This window comes from Micropterus dolomieu, linkage group LG01, assembly GCF_021292245.1.
Source record: "Micropterus dolomieu isolate WLL.071019.BEF.003 ecotype Adirondacks linkage group LG01, ASM2129224v1, whole genome shotgun sequence".
NCBI classification, from domain to species: Eukaryota; Metazoa; Chordata; class Actinopteri; order Centrarchiformes; family Centrarchidae; genus Micropterus; species Micropterus dolomieu.
In genome coordinates, this window is record NC_060150.1 from 3,892,339 (window position 1) to 3,913,484 (window position 21,146).

General features: G+C 39.8%; 2 protein-coding genes and 1 long non-coding RNA gene across 3 annotated transcripts in view; 2 read left to right on the forward strand and 1 right to left on the reverse strand.

The window, feature by feature from the left end:
* Nucleotides 1-278, reverse strand: part of LOC123973576 — a 2,623-nt gene extending 2,345 nt beyond the window's left edge. The window contains exon 1 of the long non-coding RNA XR_006825645.1: nucleotides 166-278. This is a non-coding gene — a long non-coding RNA (uncharacterized LOC123973576). The remainder of the gene's footprint in view (nucleotides 1-165) is intronic.
* A 3,270-nt stretch (nucleotides 279-3,548) lies between these two features.
* On the forward strand, nucleotides 3,549-10,711 carry LOC123973566 (E3 SUMO-protein ligase ZBED1-like). Its single transcript, XM_046053715.1, has 2 exons — nucleotides 3,549-3,678; nucleotides 6,796-10,711. The coding sequence occupies exon 2, from the start codon at nucleotides 6,830-6,832 to the stop codon at nucleotides 8,855-8,857; it is 2,028 nt and encodes a 675-aa protein (XP_045909671.1). The 5' UTR covers nucleotides 3,549-3,678; nucleotides 6,796-6,829; the 3' UTR covers nucleotides 8,858-10,711.
* Nucleotides 3,550-20,613, forward strand: dhrsx (dehydrogenase/reductase (SDR family) X-linked). The gene is made up of 7 exons (XM_046053729.1): nucleotides 3,550-3,678; nucleotides 10,983-11,090; nucleotides 12,400-12,468; nucleotides 16,423-16,524; nucleotides 16,654-16,861; nucleotides 17,793-18,000; nucleotides 18,707-20,613. The coding sequence occupies exons 1-7, from the start codon at nucleotides 3,579-3,581 to the stop codon at nucleotides 18,887-18,889; spliced, it is 978 nt and encodes a 325-aa protein (XP_045909685.1). The 5' UTR covers nucleotides 3,550-3,578; the 3' UTR covers nucleotides 18,890-20,613.
* The last annotated feature ends 533 nt before the right edge of the window (nucleotides 20,614-21,146 follow it).

Consider the following 21,146-nt stretch of genomic DNA (forward strand, 5'->3'; position numbering starts at 1 on the left):
CCCCCCCCCCCCCCCCCCCCCCCGCAAGGTTATACTCTACAACTAAACCCTACAAGTTGCTCTGATTTGAGTGATCCCACGTGGTCATAACCATGCAATGATCATGGATAACCTTTCTTTTGATAAAAGTGTAAAAATTACACTTTTGTCCAGTTGTCAGCTTACCTTCTACTGCCAATGTGCCAGAAACCAGAAGCAGAAGGAAAGCGACCCTCAAAACAAACTTCATTTTGACTGTAGCTTCCAACGTTTTCTCAAAGCTAGACCAACCTAAATCTTTTCTCGCAACACCAAATACAAACCAGCGTCAGCACACTAGACGTGGCTATCTATGAACTAGACTTTGCAGGTCCAACTGTCCTCCTATCTTTTAAAGAGCTCACCGGGTGTGGCAGTCTGAGAGGGCTGTTACAAAAGATATATTGCTTAATGAACCTGACAAAAACAGATTAGTTAAAAACAAACAGTCATTACAGAACAATAAGTGGTGCGAATGACTAATATGTTTTATTCTTGTACTAGTATGCACTGTATTCTTTACTTTATTTTTATTTGCATTGGACGATACATCTACAGATGGATGGCACGTAATGATCCATGCGGTGGGGTGGTTATATGTTAAACGTTATGTGATCTTATTCTATTTATTGTTGTGATTAGATGTCTTGTCATGTGCCAATAAAGTATTGAATCACTTGTTACAGAACACAAAATGCGCATAAATACACCTGTCTGGTTTATGCACCGATTAATAGCAACTGTGCAATAACTTTTTATGGGTGCATTCACAATAATAATAATAATAATAATAATAATAACTTTTTTATATACAACTTTTTTTGTTTCAAAAACAAAGTCACACAGTGCTTTACAATAAAAACATATAATAATAGCGATAAAGCTCTTGAAGGGCCCGGACAGTAAAGGCTCCTGGGTTAGCGGATCACAGACCGTTCAACAAAACCAACAGGTAACTGTTTTGAAATATTGTGAGCCAGGTCTTTTTCTGTCTGGTGTTATTTGTTAATCTTTGTTCTATATTTTTATATTGTCAATTTATATATTTATGTACACAATATTCTCTTCCGTTGCAATACGTCTGCACACCACAAACCCAGAATAATACATCTGCAATGTTGTTCTTTCTCTGCAAATAGTTGTATTATTTTTCCTCTATTCTTTTTATTATTATATAACTTGCATTTTTTTATTCCATATTTATATATTTCTACATCTATTTATGTCAACTGTATGTTTGTCTATGTGTAGCACCTTATCACCAAAACAAACTCAAACTAAATTCTTCATGTTGAAAGTAAATTTTTAGATTGTTTAAGGGTTGGGAACAATGGATTTCTTTACAAATGAATGAGGGGAAAAAAAGGTGTCATTGATTCACCTTCCGCTATCCTGCATGGAAACATTTCAAACACATTATTAAAGCTGCAACTAGCGATGAAATGGCTTGGGGCCACAGGTCAGTCACCACAGCTTTGGATTTTCATGTGTTTTGGACGTTGCATGTATCGGTTGATCGCACACGCTAAATATATGTTATGTTCTAGATCAAATGGTTGTCACAAAGGGCGCACTTCCTGTTGTCAGTCAGTGGCACAATGACTTTTACTGAGGATTGATGTTGATGTCTTCACGGCGGGAGTTCTGTTGACTCAAGAGTCTGTTTCCCAGATCTCAATAATCTTTCTGTGACAGGTAAATCATGCCAAATCAAGTCATGGAGTGAAGACATGTGAAAGTGACATGTCTTGTCATCATTGAGTGCAGGCCTACTCTATCGCCAGTAGTCATGTGGTCTACTTGAGGCCTGGATATCATGCAATGTTGTAGGGTGAGAGGACCGTTCGTGGAGTGTGACCCAGAAAAAGGTTCATCCTCTGGAGAGCAGAAGATGTTCTAGTAAATTTCATCTCTGTTCAGTGAAGTTTCAAATGGAAATGTTTGCCTCTTGGTGGCAGGAAAGGTTCGTTCATTCTGGCCAGTAGTTGTTGTGATATATCTTGCTCTGGACCAAATTGTTTGGCAGACTGACCAAATGATAAAACAACAATGTAAAAATGTAGACAGTTTAAATTCATCAACCATGATCGTCTCTATGTTCCTCAAACCCTGTGAGAAATCTGAATGCTTTCTTTCATACAGCCACACGGGACACAAAATAATCTGGAGCATCACAGATCAAACTCCCCTGGACGAAGACAGAATCTGTCACATTTGAACTGGTGGTCATAAAATTACAAGCTTATAAGAAGTAAATATATGGTCCCAAATGTCAAATATACCCCGAAAGCAGATAAATAGTCCCACTCCACAGACCTTTACCATTTCCACACTTGAATGAAAGTGCATCTGTGAAACAGCACACTATGACAAATGGTGAAATAGTGGATTCTGATTCATCCAGAACAACTGACCCGCTTTAAAACAATAAGACTCTGTTGAAAGCCATATCACGTTAGGGAAGGATTGAGTGGGAACGTTCATGCTATTTGAGAGTTTGGTGAGTAAAATGAAAATTAGATCTTGTCTCATCATCTGCTTCCGATTCAATAGTAAATGGGAAAGTTAAGGGAAACTCCGGTCCAGATCAAACATCCACAATGCCTAGAGGGTTCAAATGTGATTTAGATTGACGCTAAAGCAATCTGTAAGGTCCCTTTTCCGCTGTTTCGATCACACTTGCCCTTTCTGTGTGTCCTCCTGCTGTGACTTTGCATTAGCCTATCTGTGACTGACTCGCTAAAGATTTGCCAGCCTAGAAATATCCAGAATCCTTTAGTTTTGCTGCCATATTGTCCAGTTATATTGCTGCTGTACTGTTGGTGGCTCAGTGGATAAGACACAAACCTCTGGTGTGGGTGACCTGGATTCAAACCACCACATCCAATGTGTCCCTAGCCCCTAATTCCTCCAGAGGCATGTGACCTCTGGCACATATAGCAATTGTAAAAAGTGGCAGCTAAATAACTAATTATTGTTGTTGTTGTTGTTATTACCAAGATTGACACAGCACTGAGTGTTTTGTCATTCCAAAACAAAAATTATCTTATGAGCCCAACCACATCTGCCTAATTAGGCCTACTTTGCCTACTTACAATATTTAAATGTGTGTAGGGGTCTTTTTTACTCTGAAAGAAATTTAAACAATTATAAAGAGTGGCCAGTCTGCAACTTGAAAATTCAACAACTCCCCATGTTTCTTTCTCTTTAGGAAATTCTAAATTGTTATTTTTGACTCATGAATTGGGAACTATAAGGGACTTTTATATAGTATTTGTTTCAGAAGTAAAATATGAGATTACATACTATTCATTGTGTAAATGACCCCTCCACGGGAAACCAGCCCTACGCTCAGCTTTAGCCTAAAATATGATAAAAACACATTCATAAAATGCAGTATGTTGTTTTAACAGTTAATCTGCACCATTTCTGGCATTTTGTGACGCAATTTTCCCAGGGGCGGAACCAAGGAAAGGAAAAACCCCATGGCAGGCTCCGAGCCGGACTCATTGACGTGAAGCACCGTTGGACTCGGAAGTTGTCCGGTCGGAAACAGAGGGATGTGGCTGCTGGCGGTGTTGGTGCCTCTTCTCAGGCTGTATTTCTGCGGAATTAAAGTTCTTATCTATCAGACGTTCAACAGATCTTTTACGCTGCCAGGTCAGGTCTATCTATATTCCCCAAATGTCTGTCACTGTCTGCTAATCTGTAATCTTTAATGTTATATTTTCATTTCAAATACGTGCCGCTTGCATGCCGAACTTCTTTAGAAATTTGACAGTTTACAGAAATATTACTTTATTCGTCGACCTGTGAACATAGTTGATGGAGTCTGAATTAAGGCTTTTAATAACGGTGTCTTCTGGGCAGTTCGGCGTAATATTACTTCTGATTAGTCAAGCATGTTTAGTGTGATCAGTAATTTACTTAATACATCAGGTTCATCTTCCAACATAAACGTTACTTAAGTTATGTAACTTAACGTTAGCTTACATTGTGAACCAAATCTGATAAATGCGAGTTCAGTGAAAAGAAATGCGACCAGAGGTGTCGTGTGTGTGTGTGTGTGTGTGTGTGTGTGTGTGGATTTAACTAGCTAGAAAGGGATAACGGTAAAGTCTTAACAGGCGTTTATGGTTGGAAACATTGAAGACGACGTTAAATTGGGGATATTCTTAATGGAGTTTGGTGACACCGTTTATGAGTGCACCACCTGTCACTATCTATTTTGCCAGCTAGGGTGACAGTTAAAAGACTGTGTTATAGTGTATCTAATAAAGCAGTTTTGTATTCAAATGAACTGACTTTAATAGTGCCCTTACGTTTATATTAACTAGAACTACATACTGCTAGGCCTACTACATAATATCCACTCCAAGTGACTGGCTCTGGGGTCTGGTGGTTAAATGGCTCAAAAATAGGATCTTCACTCAGGAGAATGGGGTTTGTGTCCTGTGTGAAGCCAAAAGTCAAAATGTACTTTTTAATTTTAGACTCACTTTACATAATTTCAGTTTTCTGTTAAATTGTTTCCAGTTGTGGTTGCGGTTTTAGGTAAACAAATTACTTGGTTGATTTAGGAAAAGATTATTGGGTTTGGGTTAAAATTATAAGTCAGCGTTGACTTTTGGTTTGACATGGGACACGAACAGAATGCTCTGAAGGCAAACTTCACCCATGTGCAGAAACAACCCGTAGAAATCTTGCAAGAGTTTCGCAAAATCTAGGGTTTTACCATCTTGACCATAGACTGTGTAAAAGAAGTGGACGTAGCCACCATGGTGTCACCCATAGGTTTGTGGACTACCATTTTGAAGTGGCTTTTTGGAAGGGACTTGACTGGACATGACCATATCTGGGTGAGAGGGTGGCGATAGCTTGCTTGGTTAGTAAGGTGAATCTGTAATATTAATTGGGATGCAAATTTTGGCTAGCGAAAAAAAAACAAAAAAAAACAGAATGTACTTACCAGAAAAATTACAGGCGACTCCTACTGAACTTTTTCAACAGCGCTGCTTATATTTACACATTGTTGTGGATATGAGTACCCTCCTATCCTGATGGACAGGTGTCCAAAAGACTGTCGCTCTCCATAGACCCCCCCATGTTAAAAAGACCAACTTTACAGCAGAAATAAATATGTTTACAGCCTGGTTTTGGTCCTTATAGCTAATTTCCCCCTTAATGAAAACTGTGTGACAATTATATTGAGGCTTAAAGTTATTCATAATCAAGGGTGTATATTATAATTGTATTATATAGGGTGTATGAACAGCAGATATGCAAACTCAGCGTTCAGTGTGTCAGTGTGTTATTAACACCTTCCACTGTTCAACAAGCACAATGCCATCATTAATGGGTAACACTAGCACTTGCAGTACCCTAAAAAAGTTTTTTATTTATTTATTGTTAATTGAATAGGGTTGCTTATCTAATGGTAGAGAAACCTGCCTAAAACGTTGGGTAAGTCTGAGAATTTAAGCATCAGACTTCACTCTTGACTTTGAAAGAAGTAGTAGTAGTAGTAGTAGTAGTATGTTGGACTTTGGGCAAGGTCTCACTACTTTTTGCTGAGTTTAAAAGCCGTGGAGACAGCTAGTAAGTAGACCTTGAGCTTCAAAAGAATCTTCTTTCAATACCTTAAACCATTAAAACATGTGATGGTAGAGTGAGAAATCATTAATGCATAACACTGTAAGACATAGAGGCGATTGTGTCTCCAGACACACACTAGTATAATCTCACAAAAAATGCAAGCTGTTTAACAAGTAGTAAGGAGATTTCCTAAATTCCCACCATGGCAAAAAGATAAAGCCTGACTGGCTTATGAAGCAAAAATTCAGTTTTGCTGCCTGGGTCTCTATTTATTTTTTGTGGTTTTGGACATCAGTGTTTCTGGTTATGGACGACATTTACAGGAGTTTAAGTCTGTTGTAATTCTCCACTGCATTGTAAAACCATGCATGTACAAATAAGTAGAGTAGGTCAAAGTGCTACGTTACACAAGCTCTCTTAGCTTTTGTTGTCTGATAAATAAACTAAATTAACTCATAAAATGTCAAGAAAGGAAATATTCTTAAACCTATTTTCCTATCAAACAGAAACACCGTTCAAATGAAATTTAAAAAGTATGGTTAGTAAATAATTACACAACTCAGACAGCATTGACACATACTGTATATTTAAATTAGTAAAAGTAATTAGTGTAATTTGTTCATTGTCATGGAAGAATAATAATAGTGTTGTGTGGCTCGTCCACATAACAGACTTCTCTCTTAGGTATGAGCTTCTCGTTTTTGCTTGCATGGTCAGAGTCTGCCTGTTTTACCCAGTTCTGAGTAAACTTTACTCCTCCCATGTTTGTTTATTCTGAATGACATTTCTTTGCTGCATCCGGCACATGTGAAAGAACGAATGAAGAATCTAATCTATTTATCCATATTTTATTTCTTGCAACGAATAAGAAAGTAAGTTAGGCAGTGATCAGCAGAAGTGATAGTACATGATCTCGGAGAGGAACCTTCCTTCAAGGAGGTGTAATTCCAATAATTAATTGAAAATGCAGAAGTTGGTATGGGAGATATGAAATATAATGACTGTTTGCATGTGAAGCAGGTTATTGGAGATCAGGCTGCAGCATGGGTAGAAGTAATCTGATTTCTTGTGTGCATGTGTACATTGCTGAAACATTTTACAATCCTATTTCAGTGTAGCTTCTCAAATGGCTGTAATGATTTCATCAACATCCTCAAATGTTTATTTCACTATTCTTGTTAGGTACTCAATAAGTGATTGCTTACTGAAGGAACCAATGGAGGGTAAAAGTTCAGGACCTTCATGCTCTGGCCTCAATCTGGTCGCACACCCACGGGCAAAAAGCAAAGTCTGGAAATACTTTGGCTTTGACACAGATGCAGATGGCTGCGTATTGCACTGGAAACGGATATACTGTCGCGTATGTATGAGTCAAATTGCGTACTCTGGAAACACATCCAATCTGTCGTACCACCTGGAAAAAAACCACCCTGTAGAGTTCAGTGAGTTTGTGAAGAGCAACACGGATCAGATGCGCGAGGCGTTCGCCACAGCCTTCTCTAGGATAAAGACTGAGCCTTCAGGTCTACATGTTCAGCAACAATCCCAGGACACAAACCTAAGGCAGAACTTAGACTTTGAAAACAGACGACACAATGATCTGACAGCTGCTGTCATCAACTTCATCTGCGAGGGGCTGTACCCTATAGCTGTAGTTGAAGAGCCTACATTCAAGACCTTAATGAGTACCATCGATCCTGAGTATTCTCCACCCAGCAAAAGTGATCTAGGAGTTAAAATGCTTCCTCGGATGTATTGCCGTACCCGGGACATGGTCTTTAGTGAGCTTGCGGGTGTTTTGAACTGTGGCATTACTACAGACCTTTGGCAAAGCCAAACCCAGAATAGAACATACATATCACTCTCTATGCATTCGGTTAATTACAACAGTTCAACTGGCTTCTCTGTGGCCAACAAATGCCTTAAAACTTTTGAAGTACAAGAGGACAACACGGCCGAGAACATCACCAGAGCTATGTATGAAGCCTTTGTTGAATGGGGAATAACTCATAAAGTCAGCGGTGCCACGACAAACGGTTCACTGGACATTGTAAAAGCATGCTCGCTCCTGGAACTATCAGTGGAAATGCCGTGCTTTGGACATACAGTCAATCGTGCAATGGATGAAGCCTTCCAGCTGCCGCATGTGGACAGCTTTTTGGGATGCTGCCGCAAACTTGTTGATCATTTCAGAGAACCAGCAATGTATCTGCTGAAGGAAAAACAAAAGCAGCATGGCCTTGCTCAGTGTGCACTTATCACAGACAGGGGTAGGTCTTGGTTGGCCACATTAGCAATGTTACAAAGACTGAAAGAGCAACAGGTTGCTGTAACTGCAGCACTTATAGAGAATTCCAGCAGCCATCATTTCAGCTTTGATGGTCCTGACTGGGCCTTGTTGGAGGGCTTGGTTGAAGTCCTCCAGTCTTTTAAAGTTGTGGCAAACATGATAACTTCTTGCAGGTACCCAACCATTAGCATGGTTAGGCCTGTGCTTCATATGCTGTTGAACACCACCCTCAAGGTCAAGGAAGGGGACCCCAAAGAGATCAGCATGACCAAAGAGGTCATCTCAAAGGTCCTTTCAAAAACCTATTCACAGAATTCACCATTATTGCAAGAAATTTCAACATTCCTCAACATTGCTACCTTCCTGGATCCTCGGTACAAGAAGTTGCCTTTTTTGTCCACTCAGGAATGCTCTAAAGTTGAGAATAACATCATTGAGGAGGCAAAAGCAATCCTTGAGAAGCAGATTGCGGAGCGACCATGCCTAGATGATTTCTCCTTGGTATCTGACGAGCCACCTAGCAAAAAGCAGACGCCTCTAAGAGAATCTTCGTCCAGCAGCGTAACCCAGAACAACCCTTTGGCTGCCATATTTTGCCAGTCTGATGCAGACCAGAGCCAGGAGGAGTTGCATGCACAAGTGGTAGAGGAGCTCAGCAACTACAAATCACAAAGGGTCTTGGGTCTTGATGAAGACCCTTTACTGTGGTGGTCAAGTCATGCGCCCTTGTTCCCCACCCTACCCAAGGTGCTCCAGAAGTACTGGTGTATTCCTGCAACGAGTGTACCTTGTCACAGGCTGTTCAGCTCCTCTGGGACTGTTCTGTGTGGGAAAAGGAACCGTATAGCTCCAGCATTAGTTGATCAACAGGTCTTCTTGTACGAGAACTCGCGAAACTACTATGAGCCTGAGCCTTGTGAGGATGACTTGGACAATGTTCATGAAGGAAACTAGTCTGGGTCACTCACTTGAGGACAGTGTGCTAAACATTGCAAAAAGTCAAATAATTGTGATGACGGTATTCCTTGTGTACTGTTGGCCTACATGGCAGACCTGGTGAAGCATTAAAACCAAGGTGTATCAGTCAGTAGTAGGCTTGAGCAGTATCTATGTTTTGATACCTTTCTGACAGTTATTACGCTAGTATACGCTATTTAGGTAAAAACAAACCTACCTAAATCCTAGAGACCCTACGTGATGCTACTCGGCCATTAAAATCTGTGCATTGCAACTCCACTCAGAGAGTGAGAAACACGGCCTGTGTGACACGGAGATGACATGAGAGACAGACTCTAAACTATAATCCAAACTGAGAACACAGAAAATAAATGAGCCATTATGATTGATCCACCAGAAAGAGGAGTGTCTGTTTTTTATGGTATTTAAAATCATACCTTTGGGATATCTAGTTTCCGTGTTATTGTAATACTTTGATACTGCCCAAGCTTAGACAGTAGTATGAAAATGTAATGGACTTGTTATGATAACCTTCCTTTGAGTAATCTGTATGAAGAGTTTGACCTATATTGTCTCGGACAGAGCTTAAGTCAGGCAGCATAAGCAAGAGAAATGGCTATCCTGCATCTGTCCAAGTTGGAAACACCTAGCAACATCTCCAAAGCCCACACTTCCTCTTGTTTAATTTGTAAATGGAAATGTAAAATCCAAAACCAGCTGCTTAAGAAATCAAATCATATAATCTTTATAGACCCATCACAATCAACTCAGTACAACTTACAGTGAAATTCATTCTCTGCAGTTAACCCATTTTAAGTGTGAGGTGCAGTGTTAGGGCACCATTACATACGTGTTTTTTCATTTTGGGGGAACTGGAGAATTTGAAGCAAACATGCAGGCAGCGTGGCTCCAGGTCCAATCTGAATATCTCAACAAATGTGAATTACTTTAGCGATGCTCTAACTTTCCGTGTAGCGCCATCATCGCGTCAAAGGTTGTATTTATCCAACACTTTGGTTCCTAATGACATTCCCATCAGAATCGGCTGTACTTTGTGTTTGAAATATCATGCTAACACACTAAACTAGGATAAAGAACATGGTGAAAATTGTGAAAACTGAGCATTGTCATTGTGAGCATGTTAGCATGGAGCTCAAAACAGCACCATGCAAAAGTACAGCCTCACAGAGGGACCGTGGCTTTGGACTCAGAGGTGATGTTGGACCTGTTTCTTTCTACTTTGTGCAGAGCCAGGCTAGCCATTTTCCCCTGCTTGCAGTCTTTATGCTAAGCTAAGCTAACAACATCCTGACTCCAGCTCTATACCTAACGCACTAAACGTAAATTGAAGTAAATCTTCTGGAACGAGTGTATTAAAAGCCTTTAAGTCTAATAAACGATTATATATTTTTTAAAATAGCTATTGCACAAATTAACTAAAATCATTAAATTGCTACAGTTGACGTTTTTCCTTCCTCACAGTAGTTTTTTCTGTCAAAAGCTCTACAGAAAATGTAGTTTGTACTTTGCACATCCACCTGTAATCAAAAACTAAGAGTTTTGGTGATTACATAATAACACTGTGTGTTGTCTCTCATTATCTGTGCCTCCTGCAAACATCTGCTGTATGTTCTACGCTCTGTTATATATTTTTGGCCTTTTCTGTTGCACTTTTTTGAGGTTCTGTAATTCAGGTGTTTTGTTTGGGATGAACTTTGTAAATATATTATGTATATGGACATTGCAGCATTAACAATGAATGAGTTTTAAAATTGTCTTGCTCCGCAGAACACAACACATAAATTATGATGTAAAATAACTATGACAGTAAAGCTTTTGTTTTCAACATTGCCTGACTGGTTGATGTCGTGTCTTTCACAAGGCGAACAGATAACACTTTATTAATTTATTCTTCTCAGTAGTTCACATAGCTTACCCTTCTGTTTTAGTATTAAGAGTCTTTCCTCCCTGCAAGTTCAGGAACTGGATCAATAACAATCAATGACCTGGCTGTGATGTAACTACATTTAACTGCGCAGGGGGAAAAAAAGTCAAACTGATTCCCAAAAAATAATGAATTTGAATAATGTTCTCATGTGGTCCCCTTTCTCCTCCCACACAGTCTTACCCAAGCAAAATGGAAGGGTTGCCGTTGTGACTGGGGGTACCAGAGGAATGGGTTTTGAGACAGCGAGACACCTGGCAAGCCTGGGCATGCATGTTATCATAGGTAGGCAACTGTCCAACCATATCCCAGGTTATAAGTCTGCAGTTCAGCTGTAATTTGCAGTCTCTCCCCCCTATCTTACTGTAAATAAATGATATAATGTTAAAAAAAAGACACAAGTTGTGCGCCATAATTGTGTCAAATTCAGTTTTTCAAAAGCCACGTAACAACATAGTGTTACTTTCTTGCACAAAAAAATATGTAGTACAACATTTTTAACAATTTGTGCTTATTTTAGCTACTGCTTGAGCATTGCATTGGCTATACTTTTACATTTGTGGTTTATAACCTAAGATATCATAGATTCCAATGTTTTGTATTTACAGTGTATCAAAGAGCTTGTATAATTCATGTTGAAGTTGGTACACACTGTGTGGAAATTTAAACAGACCTACCACCATGTTATCGCTCTCGTCACATATGGGCGCATAATCAAGACCCTTTGGCGTCGGTTTGTGACGCACTGGGAAACCCCTAGCGTCATAGTTCAACGCACTTGGGGAAGCCGTGTAGCGTCAGTTTTCAATGTTAAAGGAAGGTTTAGGATATTTATCAGAAAAGTCCATGTAAGGAGGTGGAGGGGTGGGCTAGAAATCGGATTTTACACAGGAGACCAGTGTTCGTTTCCTGTGTGAAACAAAAAGTCAACATTTAATGGTTTTTTAGTTGCGTTACTTGCATAAGTTATGCAAGTAATGTTACTTGAGTCAAGTAATATTGTTATTTTAACATAACCAAGTACTTTTGGTGCCTAAACCTAACCAAATTGCTACGTTTCACAACATTAACCACTAGTTTTATTTTGAAAGTCTAACCGGACGTTGCATATTTATTGTTTTTAACTTGACTGTTCAAAAATGACACACAAAGGGGTAACCAGGTCGATAAAAAGTGACGCCAAGGGATCTTGAACAAGCGTCCATGTGTGACGAGTATTGGAGGTCTGCTGCCTTGCACCTTGCCCCACGTCAGACTAAATTCCATTGAGCTGACTGACTGAAGTAATGGTCTTACATTTAAACCAACAGGAACAATCCCCAATAGGCAGGTGCTTTGTGATTACATGCTCTGTCATTTAGTTGCATGCAGTGTTTTGTTTAGTAGTCAAAATGATAAAATAAACCTTAGATTGATTATGTTTTATGATGTAAGAATTTCCAGGATAGATGAATAATTAGTATACTGCGATAAACAGATGACACGACATTCTTTAGCTAGTCTTACTGAGCCGGTGTAGACAGTTGGATTTAGTTGAAGTGGATATCTACTGGACATCTGCCCACCAAGCCTCTCTGATCTCCATCATCTCCAGCTGGGAACGAGAAAGAAGAGGGCACAGCAGCCGTCAGGAGGATTCATGAAGAAGGCAGCGAGGGGAAAGGTAATCATCTACCTGTCTCCATCTCTCTCTGTTGCTTTTATCAATTTGCTAGCCAAAACAAAAGCTTTTATAAAATAGTATAGTGACACAAAAGTGATGCTCAAAGTGGAACCTTCAAATCAAAGCTGGTCCTGTAAGATTTCATTGGATAGAGACAAAAATGCAGATTTAAAATGATAGGAGATGAATGAAGGATATAAGTCATTTGTAATCTCCATTATTAAGTTTTAATTGTGTTTCAAAATGTGGCACACAATCTTGCTGTTATCTCTTTAAAGGCTTTTCAAATCCCATTTTAATATTAACTTAATGCTTTTATATTTTACAAGGACTGAAGTCCTTTTGCTGCGCACCCCCCTCATAGGATAGCCAACACCTTATCTGAAATTATTCATGTCAATAGACAGTATGGTGGGTTGTAAATGGTAGAGCCAGATATTTGCCAGCTTTTCAGAAACTGTTAAATAAAGAGGTCCATTTGTGTGCATGCACTGCCGCCACAGCAGGAGGCTCTCGGAGCTGGAAGATGACAGATCTGTGGAAGGCAACTGCAAAATGTCGCTCGGCCTCTGTATACACCGATCAGCCATAACATTATGACCACCTGCTTGTAGGTCTCCGCCGAAACAGCCCTCACTCGTCGAGGCATAGACCGCTGTGAATGTGCGCTGTGTGTTTTGACAAGTGTGGTGCATCGGACTACACAGGACAGCTTTCGCTTCCCTCATGCCTTGGCCGTCCATGACCCTGTCGCCAGCTCATCTTTTTTCTTCCTTGGACCAGTTTTGATAAAAAATATTGTAAATATTTAATGGTTTAATTTCTGCTTTATGGGTTGTGGACAAAACAAGACCTTTGAGGACATAATCTTGGGCTTTGGGCTTTGGGCTCATCATCATATATTTTATAATTTTCTGACTTTACACAAGGTACATTTGTTTTACACATACAACAGGGTTGTAAGATGAGATGCAGTTTGTAGTTATAGAAACTAATAATCGACAATGAAAATAATCATAAGTAAGCAGCCATAGCTTTAAATGGGAATCCTGGAGACGTCCATCTGTAATTAACCAGATTGAAGTTGAGTAGAAGTGTCCTAAAATTGTCGTCAGCCTGACGATGTGTGAGAAACAGCACTAATTAGACCAGGGATTAACTGAATTCCAAGTAGGCTTCTCCTTTATATGGACATTCTTTGGCACATAACCCTCTCTCATGAGGCATTTCAATTAGTGTAATGCAGAATATGCTGCAGTGGAGGTGTTGAATTGATTTAATTAGGTGTTTGAGCAACTCCTCATATATGGACGCTTGGCCAAGACCCCTTGGGATTGCTTGTTAACTCCCTGGGGTACACCTTTTACATAAACTTTCAGACGTTTACGGCTGCGTGGTCAAGTTAGCAAGACTAAATATGCAACGTCTAGTTAAACATTCAAAATGAAACTAGTGCTTAATGTTGTGAAAGGTAGCAATTTGGTTAGGTTTAGGCACCAAAGTCCTTGGTTAGGATTAGTAAAACTTCATGGTTTGGTTTAAAAAAAAAAAAAAAAAAAATACATTACTTGGACCTTTCTGTTATTTACTGTGCACCTGCTTTTAGCGTTCATAATAAATGACGCTACAGGGCTTCCCCCAGTGCGTTGAGCTACGACACTAAGGGGCTTCCCAGAGCGTTACAAACTGACACCAAGTTGCTAAAAAAATAAGACTTTAGGGAGAAAACTGCGCATAACCCCAGAAGCCACACAGTGCAGACTCACCTCTGTAACTGTCTGAACTAATATTGTTTTTTAAGTCCACTTTTACCCTTAAATTGTCCTTGGGTAACTGCAGATTTGGATAATTTGAAGACTTCACACCAAACATCATCATTTTTACCAGTGGTGGAAGAAGAATTTAGGTCCTTTACTTAAGTAAAAGTACCTGTACAACAATGGGGGGGAAAAAATCCAGTAAAAGTACAAGTCCTGCATTCAAAATTAGTAGTAGGACTATTGATAGTATTGTAAGGGAGGGTTACTGAATACCCAAAATAAAGGTCGGTCTTAATCCTAACCTGTCATTTAAAAATGATCAAACAAAAATCATACACCAGGTAAAGGACACCAAGCATCGATTCAGTTTCCCAAAGCTGACGGCCTTTAAACCAAATAATAATCAACCCATGTGATTCAAATTCAAACGCAAAATCGCTTAAATTAACAGAACCCACGTTCAAAATTTAGACTTCTGAGAAGAAAAACACTACTGGTCAAAAGTTTTAAAACATTTTTCTAGTTCTTCAAGTCCAGTGAAAAACCTTAAATGGTACAAAAGTAAGCAGCAAACTGACAAAGATAAAAACAATGTCACTAAAACTGAGACATTTTCAGAAATAAAATTAACAATTAAATTAAGGAGTTTTGTTCAGTATTTCACTGTAGGATCAACTGTCTTACTTGATTAATATTATATATAATATAGCCTATACAATGTTGTACAAACAAAGCTTCTGAGGGTGAATTAACACGCTGTAGAAATTTGTTTCTTTCAACTTCCACTGCTGCAGAATTATTTGAAGTTCACTCATAACTTGATCTGTGAAAATTGGACATCTCTGAAATTTACACAATTTCTCTGTTTTTCTGACCTAAACTTTGTCTTTACCTTCTTTGGTTATTCTGGAGCAGTGAAAGGTTAAAGGTTCAGTCCAAAATAAATATGTTTGCATGTAAGAGAGAAGTCGGTTTCTTCTGGGTCGTCGTGCTGCTAAATTCCCTTTTGCTCTCTAATGCTGCGCCGTCTTTATGTGTCCTGTGATCATTACCAAAATGTTTCAGGGATACCTCATTTATCCCTTAAATTTATTGATCAATTGTGAGAAATGCCGCTACTTCTTATTTCACTTCAAGTAAGAATTAAATTTACAGTGTTTTAAATGTTATTTTAAAGGGCATTTTATGTATTGTAAATATTAAATTTAAATACATGTTAGGCCTAAAATAATTTATTTCCATCCCTGCCTGGCTACCGCACACCTAAGAGTTAAAAGAGTTAAAAAAGTACAGCCACCACTTTTAAAGTTTTATTGGTGTGTGTGTAGACATACACATATGTACATATATGTGTATATGTACACTGAACAAAATTATAACACTTTTGTTTTTGCCCCATTCGGCATGAGCTGAGACTTTCTACGTACAAAAAAGGCCTATTTCTCTCAAATATTGTTCACAAATCTGTTAAAATGTGTGTTAGTGAGCACTTCTAATCCATATATAATAATATAATAATAATATAATCCATCCACCTCAGGTGTGCCACAGGTGTGGCATGTCAAGATGCTGATCCGACATTATGGGTATTGCACAGGTGTGCCTTAGGCTGACCACAATAAAAGTCTCACCAGCTTGATCTGCTGCTCCAAAATCCAAGATCAATGAATGCAGCTTTAAATTCAGAGGACGACATGTTTTCACACTGTGTGACGCTGTCACGTAAATAGCATTACTTATATATTGTATTCTTAGTTTGTGTGTTCCAGCACTTGAAGTCACCCACTGCATGTGCAGGGCTTTTCTTTTCAAGATGGATCTTTAAAAACCTGCAGTCATAACTGCTTGTTTAAATATTTTAAACCAGTAGTTCTTAACCTTTTTCACATCAAGGACCCCTAAACTGACAAAAATTTGACCCACATGTGATGGTAGTTTTGCTTTTAGATGTTTTATTACATAAAGTGTTTGAAACCAATGGCCTTATAGTCACACTTTCTGTCATTGTGTCCCTGTATCGAATTATAGTATAAGAAATTATTTCCCTTTTTGCTGGGGAACCCTCTGGAAACCCCTTTAGGACTGTTTTAAACAGTCTTAACTGGTCAGACTAACTTATCAAATCACAGTTATCTTTGTCTCTGTCACATCTCTCTGGAATTTGTGCTAACATGTTTTTATTTTGTTTTCACAGCTGAGTTCATCTTCCTGGACCTGACCTCACTGAAATCAGTGAAACGGTTTGTTCAGATGTTCAGAGACAGAGGTCTCCCTCTCCATGTTCTGTTTAATAATGGTAGGCCACTTTGATTGTCTCCGTAAATCCATAAAAAAGTCATATAAGCTTATTATTTTTTTTAAAAGTCGAGGTCTTTGTCAAACTATTTTTACCATATGTTAAACGATTGCATGTACTCTCATGTAGCTGGAACCATGCTGGTTCCTGAAGCACAGACGGTGGATGGCTTTGAGTTCCACTTTGGGCTCAACTACCTCGGCCACTTCCTGCTGACCAACCTGCTGCTGGACGTCCTGAAGAGGTCAGGAAGACAGGGCCGCTGCTCCCGAATCGTCAACATGTCCTCTGCTACGCACTACGCCGGAGTTGTGAACATGGATGACTTAAACAGGAGGTGAGAGAAAAGAAGGAAATCGTAAAATGATCGTTGTTCTTTAGATCACTAGGCGGTTTTATAAACACTTAAAAAGCACGTTATTTTAACTGTGCAAACACAACGACAAGTGCAAAGCATCTTGGGTGTTTCCACCTGCTATTTTGAATCATGCGTGTGCAGCAGTGCTAAAGGCCTGGGTGATATAGATCTGAGGTGACGTGGTGATTAGTAATAAACAGCCTGTCACACCACCGTTCTTGTTGCTCTGAAACAGCTGAGCCAATCACAGTGACGCACAACGAGCTACCTCTGGAAAATCGTGTTGCTGTCTGGATGCTGCAGAGCGGCACGATGTGAACACGCAGCACCAAACATCTGCAGGATGACAGACGACAGACGACAGGAGCAAGTAATTAAAAAGTTTGGTGTAGCGGTTATATCTACACTATACTGTTCTACTGTATTTCACATTGTAAATACTTGCATTAGATCTTAAAGTGAGACACAGCAGCACACAAACAGGCAGAATATAAAGTTGTTACGGACCAGTCTGATGTGTGCAGAAGTCTGTTTGGTTTTTCTGCATCAGCCTACTGTCCTGTGCACGTTGTGTAATAAAGGTAAACATCCAATTTTGACCAGTCAATCAGGGATGGCAGTGTCTGCCGGTGAAATATCTAAATATTACCATGAATTTCATGTTCCCTGTGACGGACCACCGTCACTACGGTTGAGTATGCGCTGTGACTGCCATACCAACACGCCTGGCTCTTGCGGTCAAGTTGCTTGTTTGGTACACTGTAGACCCGGGTTCAAATCCGGGTGGGGTAACTGCTCTTGCCTTTCTGTCACATTCCCCTCAGGATGATCCTCTGACCTCTCATCATCACCATCACCAGTATAACATTCAGATTTGTCCAATACTTTGGTTTGTCACCCCCCTCTCCAGGATCTGCTACAGTTCCCATGGTGCCTACTCCCAAAGCAAACTGGCTCTGGTCCTCTTCACCTACTACCTGCAGGAGCAGCTGACTGCCGGCGGCTTCCCAGTGACCGTCAACGCCGTGGACCCCGGCATGGTGGACACGGCGCTGTACGACAACCTGTGGAGCCTCGCACAGGCCCTGAAGAAACCAGTTGCCAAGATACTATTCAGGGTACATTTTCACCATAGCTTGAGTTAACACGGGCAAAATCTCTGCACAGCCTGGAACAGCAGAGTAAACAGTGCGTTACTTTTATTGAAAGAAAATATCAGTGCCATCAACTCTATTTCACTTTAATGATTTCCTTTCCCGTCTGTTTAATTCTGGCATAAATTACATTGGCTCAGACATCAGAACCACTTGTGAGTACAGATTTGTTCCTACATGGAACGCACTAGTGATTTGAAAGAACTTGAAGAGGCATTGCGCAATGTGAACATTTAATTTGGAATTTTATCTTGGACGCAAAACAAAATTCAGGAGCAGTCCAGACCTGTCGTATGACTCATGCAGATAGTCTCCATAAGACAAAACATCTGTTTGATATTATGATGATAATGCTTTGGTCTGCGTGATTTTGGAGTTAAAACAAAAAAATACTTTAAATAAATATAATAAAACTGAATGCTAAATGAATATTCACACCATCAACCGGGTGTGTCTGAATATTCTAGGTGTGTTGTAATGTTTTCTCTCCTTTTGGGTTCTCTAAAACAATTACAGACGCCGCTAAATTTGTAGTCTTTCTGTCTGTTGATGTCCAACAGCAGGACTATGAGGTTCTTTTTACTCTTTGGTAACATGTTTGTGAATGAAACACTCACATTCTTTTAACACAACCTGCTGACATCCTTCTCTTCATGCATGTCCTTTTCAGAGTCCAGCAGAGGGAGCATCCACAGCCATCTACGCCGCAGCTGCCTCTGAGATGGAAGGTGTCGGAGGCTCTTACCTGTACAACGGCCAGAAAAGGCAGTCCTCCGACATTTCCTACGACTCTGAGCTACAGGCTAAGCTGTGGAAGAAGAGCTGTGAGCTAGTAGGCCTTCAGGAGGACTGACGGACCCCACTGGGACCCTCGCACAAGGAGCGCTATCTGGAGCTCACTAATCATATCGAACCACTGCCTGACTTTATATTGTTCCAACATGTACATTAAGAATTAATATCTCCATGCTAACCGCTAATGCAGTAGTCCTGTAAACCTAACCAAACTAAAATGACTAAACTTGCCTTTTAGTAATGCAGTAATGGCCTGCAGGTACATAAATTAAGAAATAATAATAATAATCAAATTAATATAACTGATGAAACATACTTTTTATTAAATTGCACATCCATGTTTTTGTTAGCCCGGTTCCATACCTTTCTATTACTGCGATGGTTAGAGAAATAATCCACCGACAATGGAAAATAGCCACAAAAATGGCGACAGTTGGGGATGAGCTGGACACAGGTGCGCTTCTTACACAGTCGACTCACAGAAATAACAACTCGTAAATCAACATATTTATGTTAACAACTTGAAAAAGGTTAACAGTGAAAGTAAATTAAGTTTCTGTGTTGACTAGGCGGGACAGATGTGTCGCTCACCGTTCACTGGTTTGGGAAAAACAAAATAAACCCAAACAGAAATGACCTAATATGACTGAAAAATGAGGTGAAATGAAGTAACAGTCTGATTATCCGTCTGCTCTCTAATTACTAAGATGTCCAAGATATACAGGAGAAGATTCAAAATCGTGTCAGTATTAAAAGGCTGCGCATTGTGTCTGATTAGACCTCTGTCCAGGGTAAAGCTAATTAATGCTGTGCTGGTAATTAAAGCTTACGCCCTTTAGGACCTTATTTCAGCAAAAATATGTACAGTAGTCAACGGTAAGAGACAACTTTATCCCATTTAAATTGTGCCCTGAATTACCCTGAATATTATGATGTTTGTCAATTTATAAGATAAAAGCTGTAGTTGGTTGTAAGTAAGTAAAGTAACATTTAGTTTTGTGAAAACTGCTTGGTTGCTACTAGCTAGGTAACTTAGCTATGTTCCACGCACAGTTTAATCTGATGTATTTAATCCAACGACTCCTGATCCTCTTATCACATGTACACATGGAGGTTATTTTACCTTAGCTTCGGTAATATTAGCTTTAGTTAATAGGGGCGTTTTAAGATGACCGCAGCTGACTTTCGCTGACTTGATAGTCAGACGTGAGTGCAGGGGTTAAGCAGTGTTCAATCAGACACATTATACTTCCCATAGAGCGCATGAGCTTACTGTGAGCTTAAAACAGATCTTGCTGCAATTGCCTTTGCAAATGCCGTTAGATCAGGCAAAATGGTGGTTCCAACTGGGTTCAGCCGGAGAATAGCAACTGCGTCGTCGGCCTGACTCAGAAAACTGATGCCAGTTTGCTCCTGTGAGGTTTAATTTTATGTGACATGGTGACGTTTTGCAGCGCCGCCTAAAGTTGGACAACATTTCTAACCAGCATGCCAAAGTTAAGTCCAGCATGCATCACGTTAAGTCAATGATGCAAAGTTTAATGACAAATTGCGACTTGACTTGCAAAATTAACTTTTAAATTGACAAACCTCATGCTTGTATTTCAGGGCACAATTCAAATAAACATTAGTTGTATATACTTTTTCTGAAATAAGGTCCATTGGAAGGGGAGTGACTAGTGCTCCAACTCTATCCGATACGCTATGCTCTCCATTAGCTATACGATTAGCTCTGTTAGCTTAGTCACCAGAATGGTATAGCTAATAAACTGTATAATGGTTAACGTCCAGTACTTTTGTGGCATTAGCTACAAGTTTTACACCGTGTCTGTCAGTACCATCAGCATGCCACTCACTGCGTAAGTGCCGTTTCCCTCTTGCTTTGCTACTAGTTCTTATTTTCTGATATTCAGAGGCACTAAGACTCACCACAGTGGATGACTTCGGTGTCGCATCACTTAGCAGATGAGACTGATGGGACAGATTCTGTTTCTACAACTGACTCCTGTTTTTCTTAGTACAGAGTTCTCCAAATGCACTTGTTGTGTTAATTGTCACTAAACCAGACTTTAATATGGGTGTTACACCACGCTGCGTTAAATGATCAAAAACAATCTGAGCACTTGAACAACCTAAATGCCTTAGCGGTGCCTATTTAGGCCTATAAATAATTCTGTATCGATTTCTTAAATCATGTGGTCCTGATGGCATCATCGGTCCGTGACCTTCAGCTCTCACTGGGTCGGTTCGCAGCAGAGTGCGAAGCGGTTGGGATGAGGATTAGCACCTATAAATCTGTGGCCATGCCTCTCAGC

What these genes read in the sequence shown, in the direction of transcription:
- dhrsx (XM_046053729.1), top strand. Translation starts at nt 3,579, where the DNA reads ATGTGGCTGCTGGCGGTGTTGGTGCCTCTTCTCAGGCTGTATTTCTGC. An exon ending in CAGATCTTTTACGCTGCCAG is followed by an intron (nt 3,679 to 10,982) that starts GTCAGGTCTATC and finishes CCTCCCACACAG; the next exon opens with TCTTACCCAAGCAAAATGGA. An exon ending in AGAAGGCAGCGAGGGGAAAG is followed by an intron (nt 12,469 to 16,422) that starts GTAATCATCTAC and finishes TTGTTTTCACAG; the next exon opens with CTGAGTTCATCTTCCTGGAC.
- LOC123973566 (XM_046053715.1), top strand. Translation starts at nt 6,830, where the DNA reads ATGGAGGGTAAAAGTTCAGGACCTTCATGCTCTGGCCTCAATCTGGTC.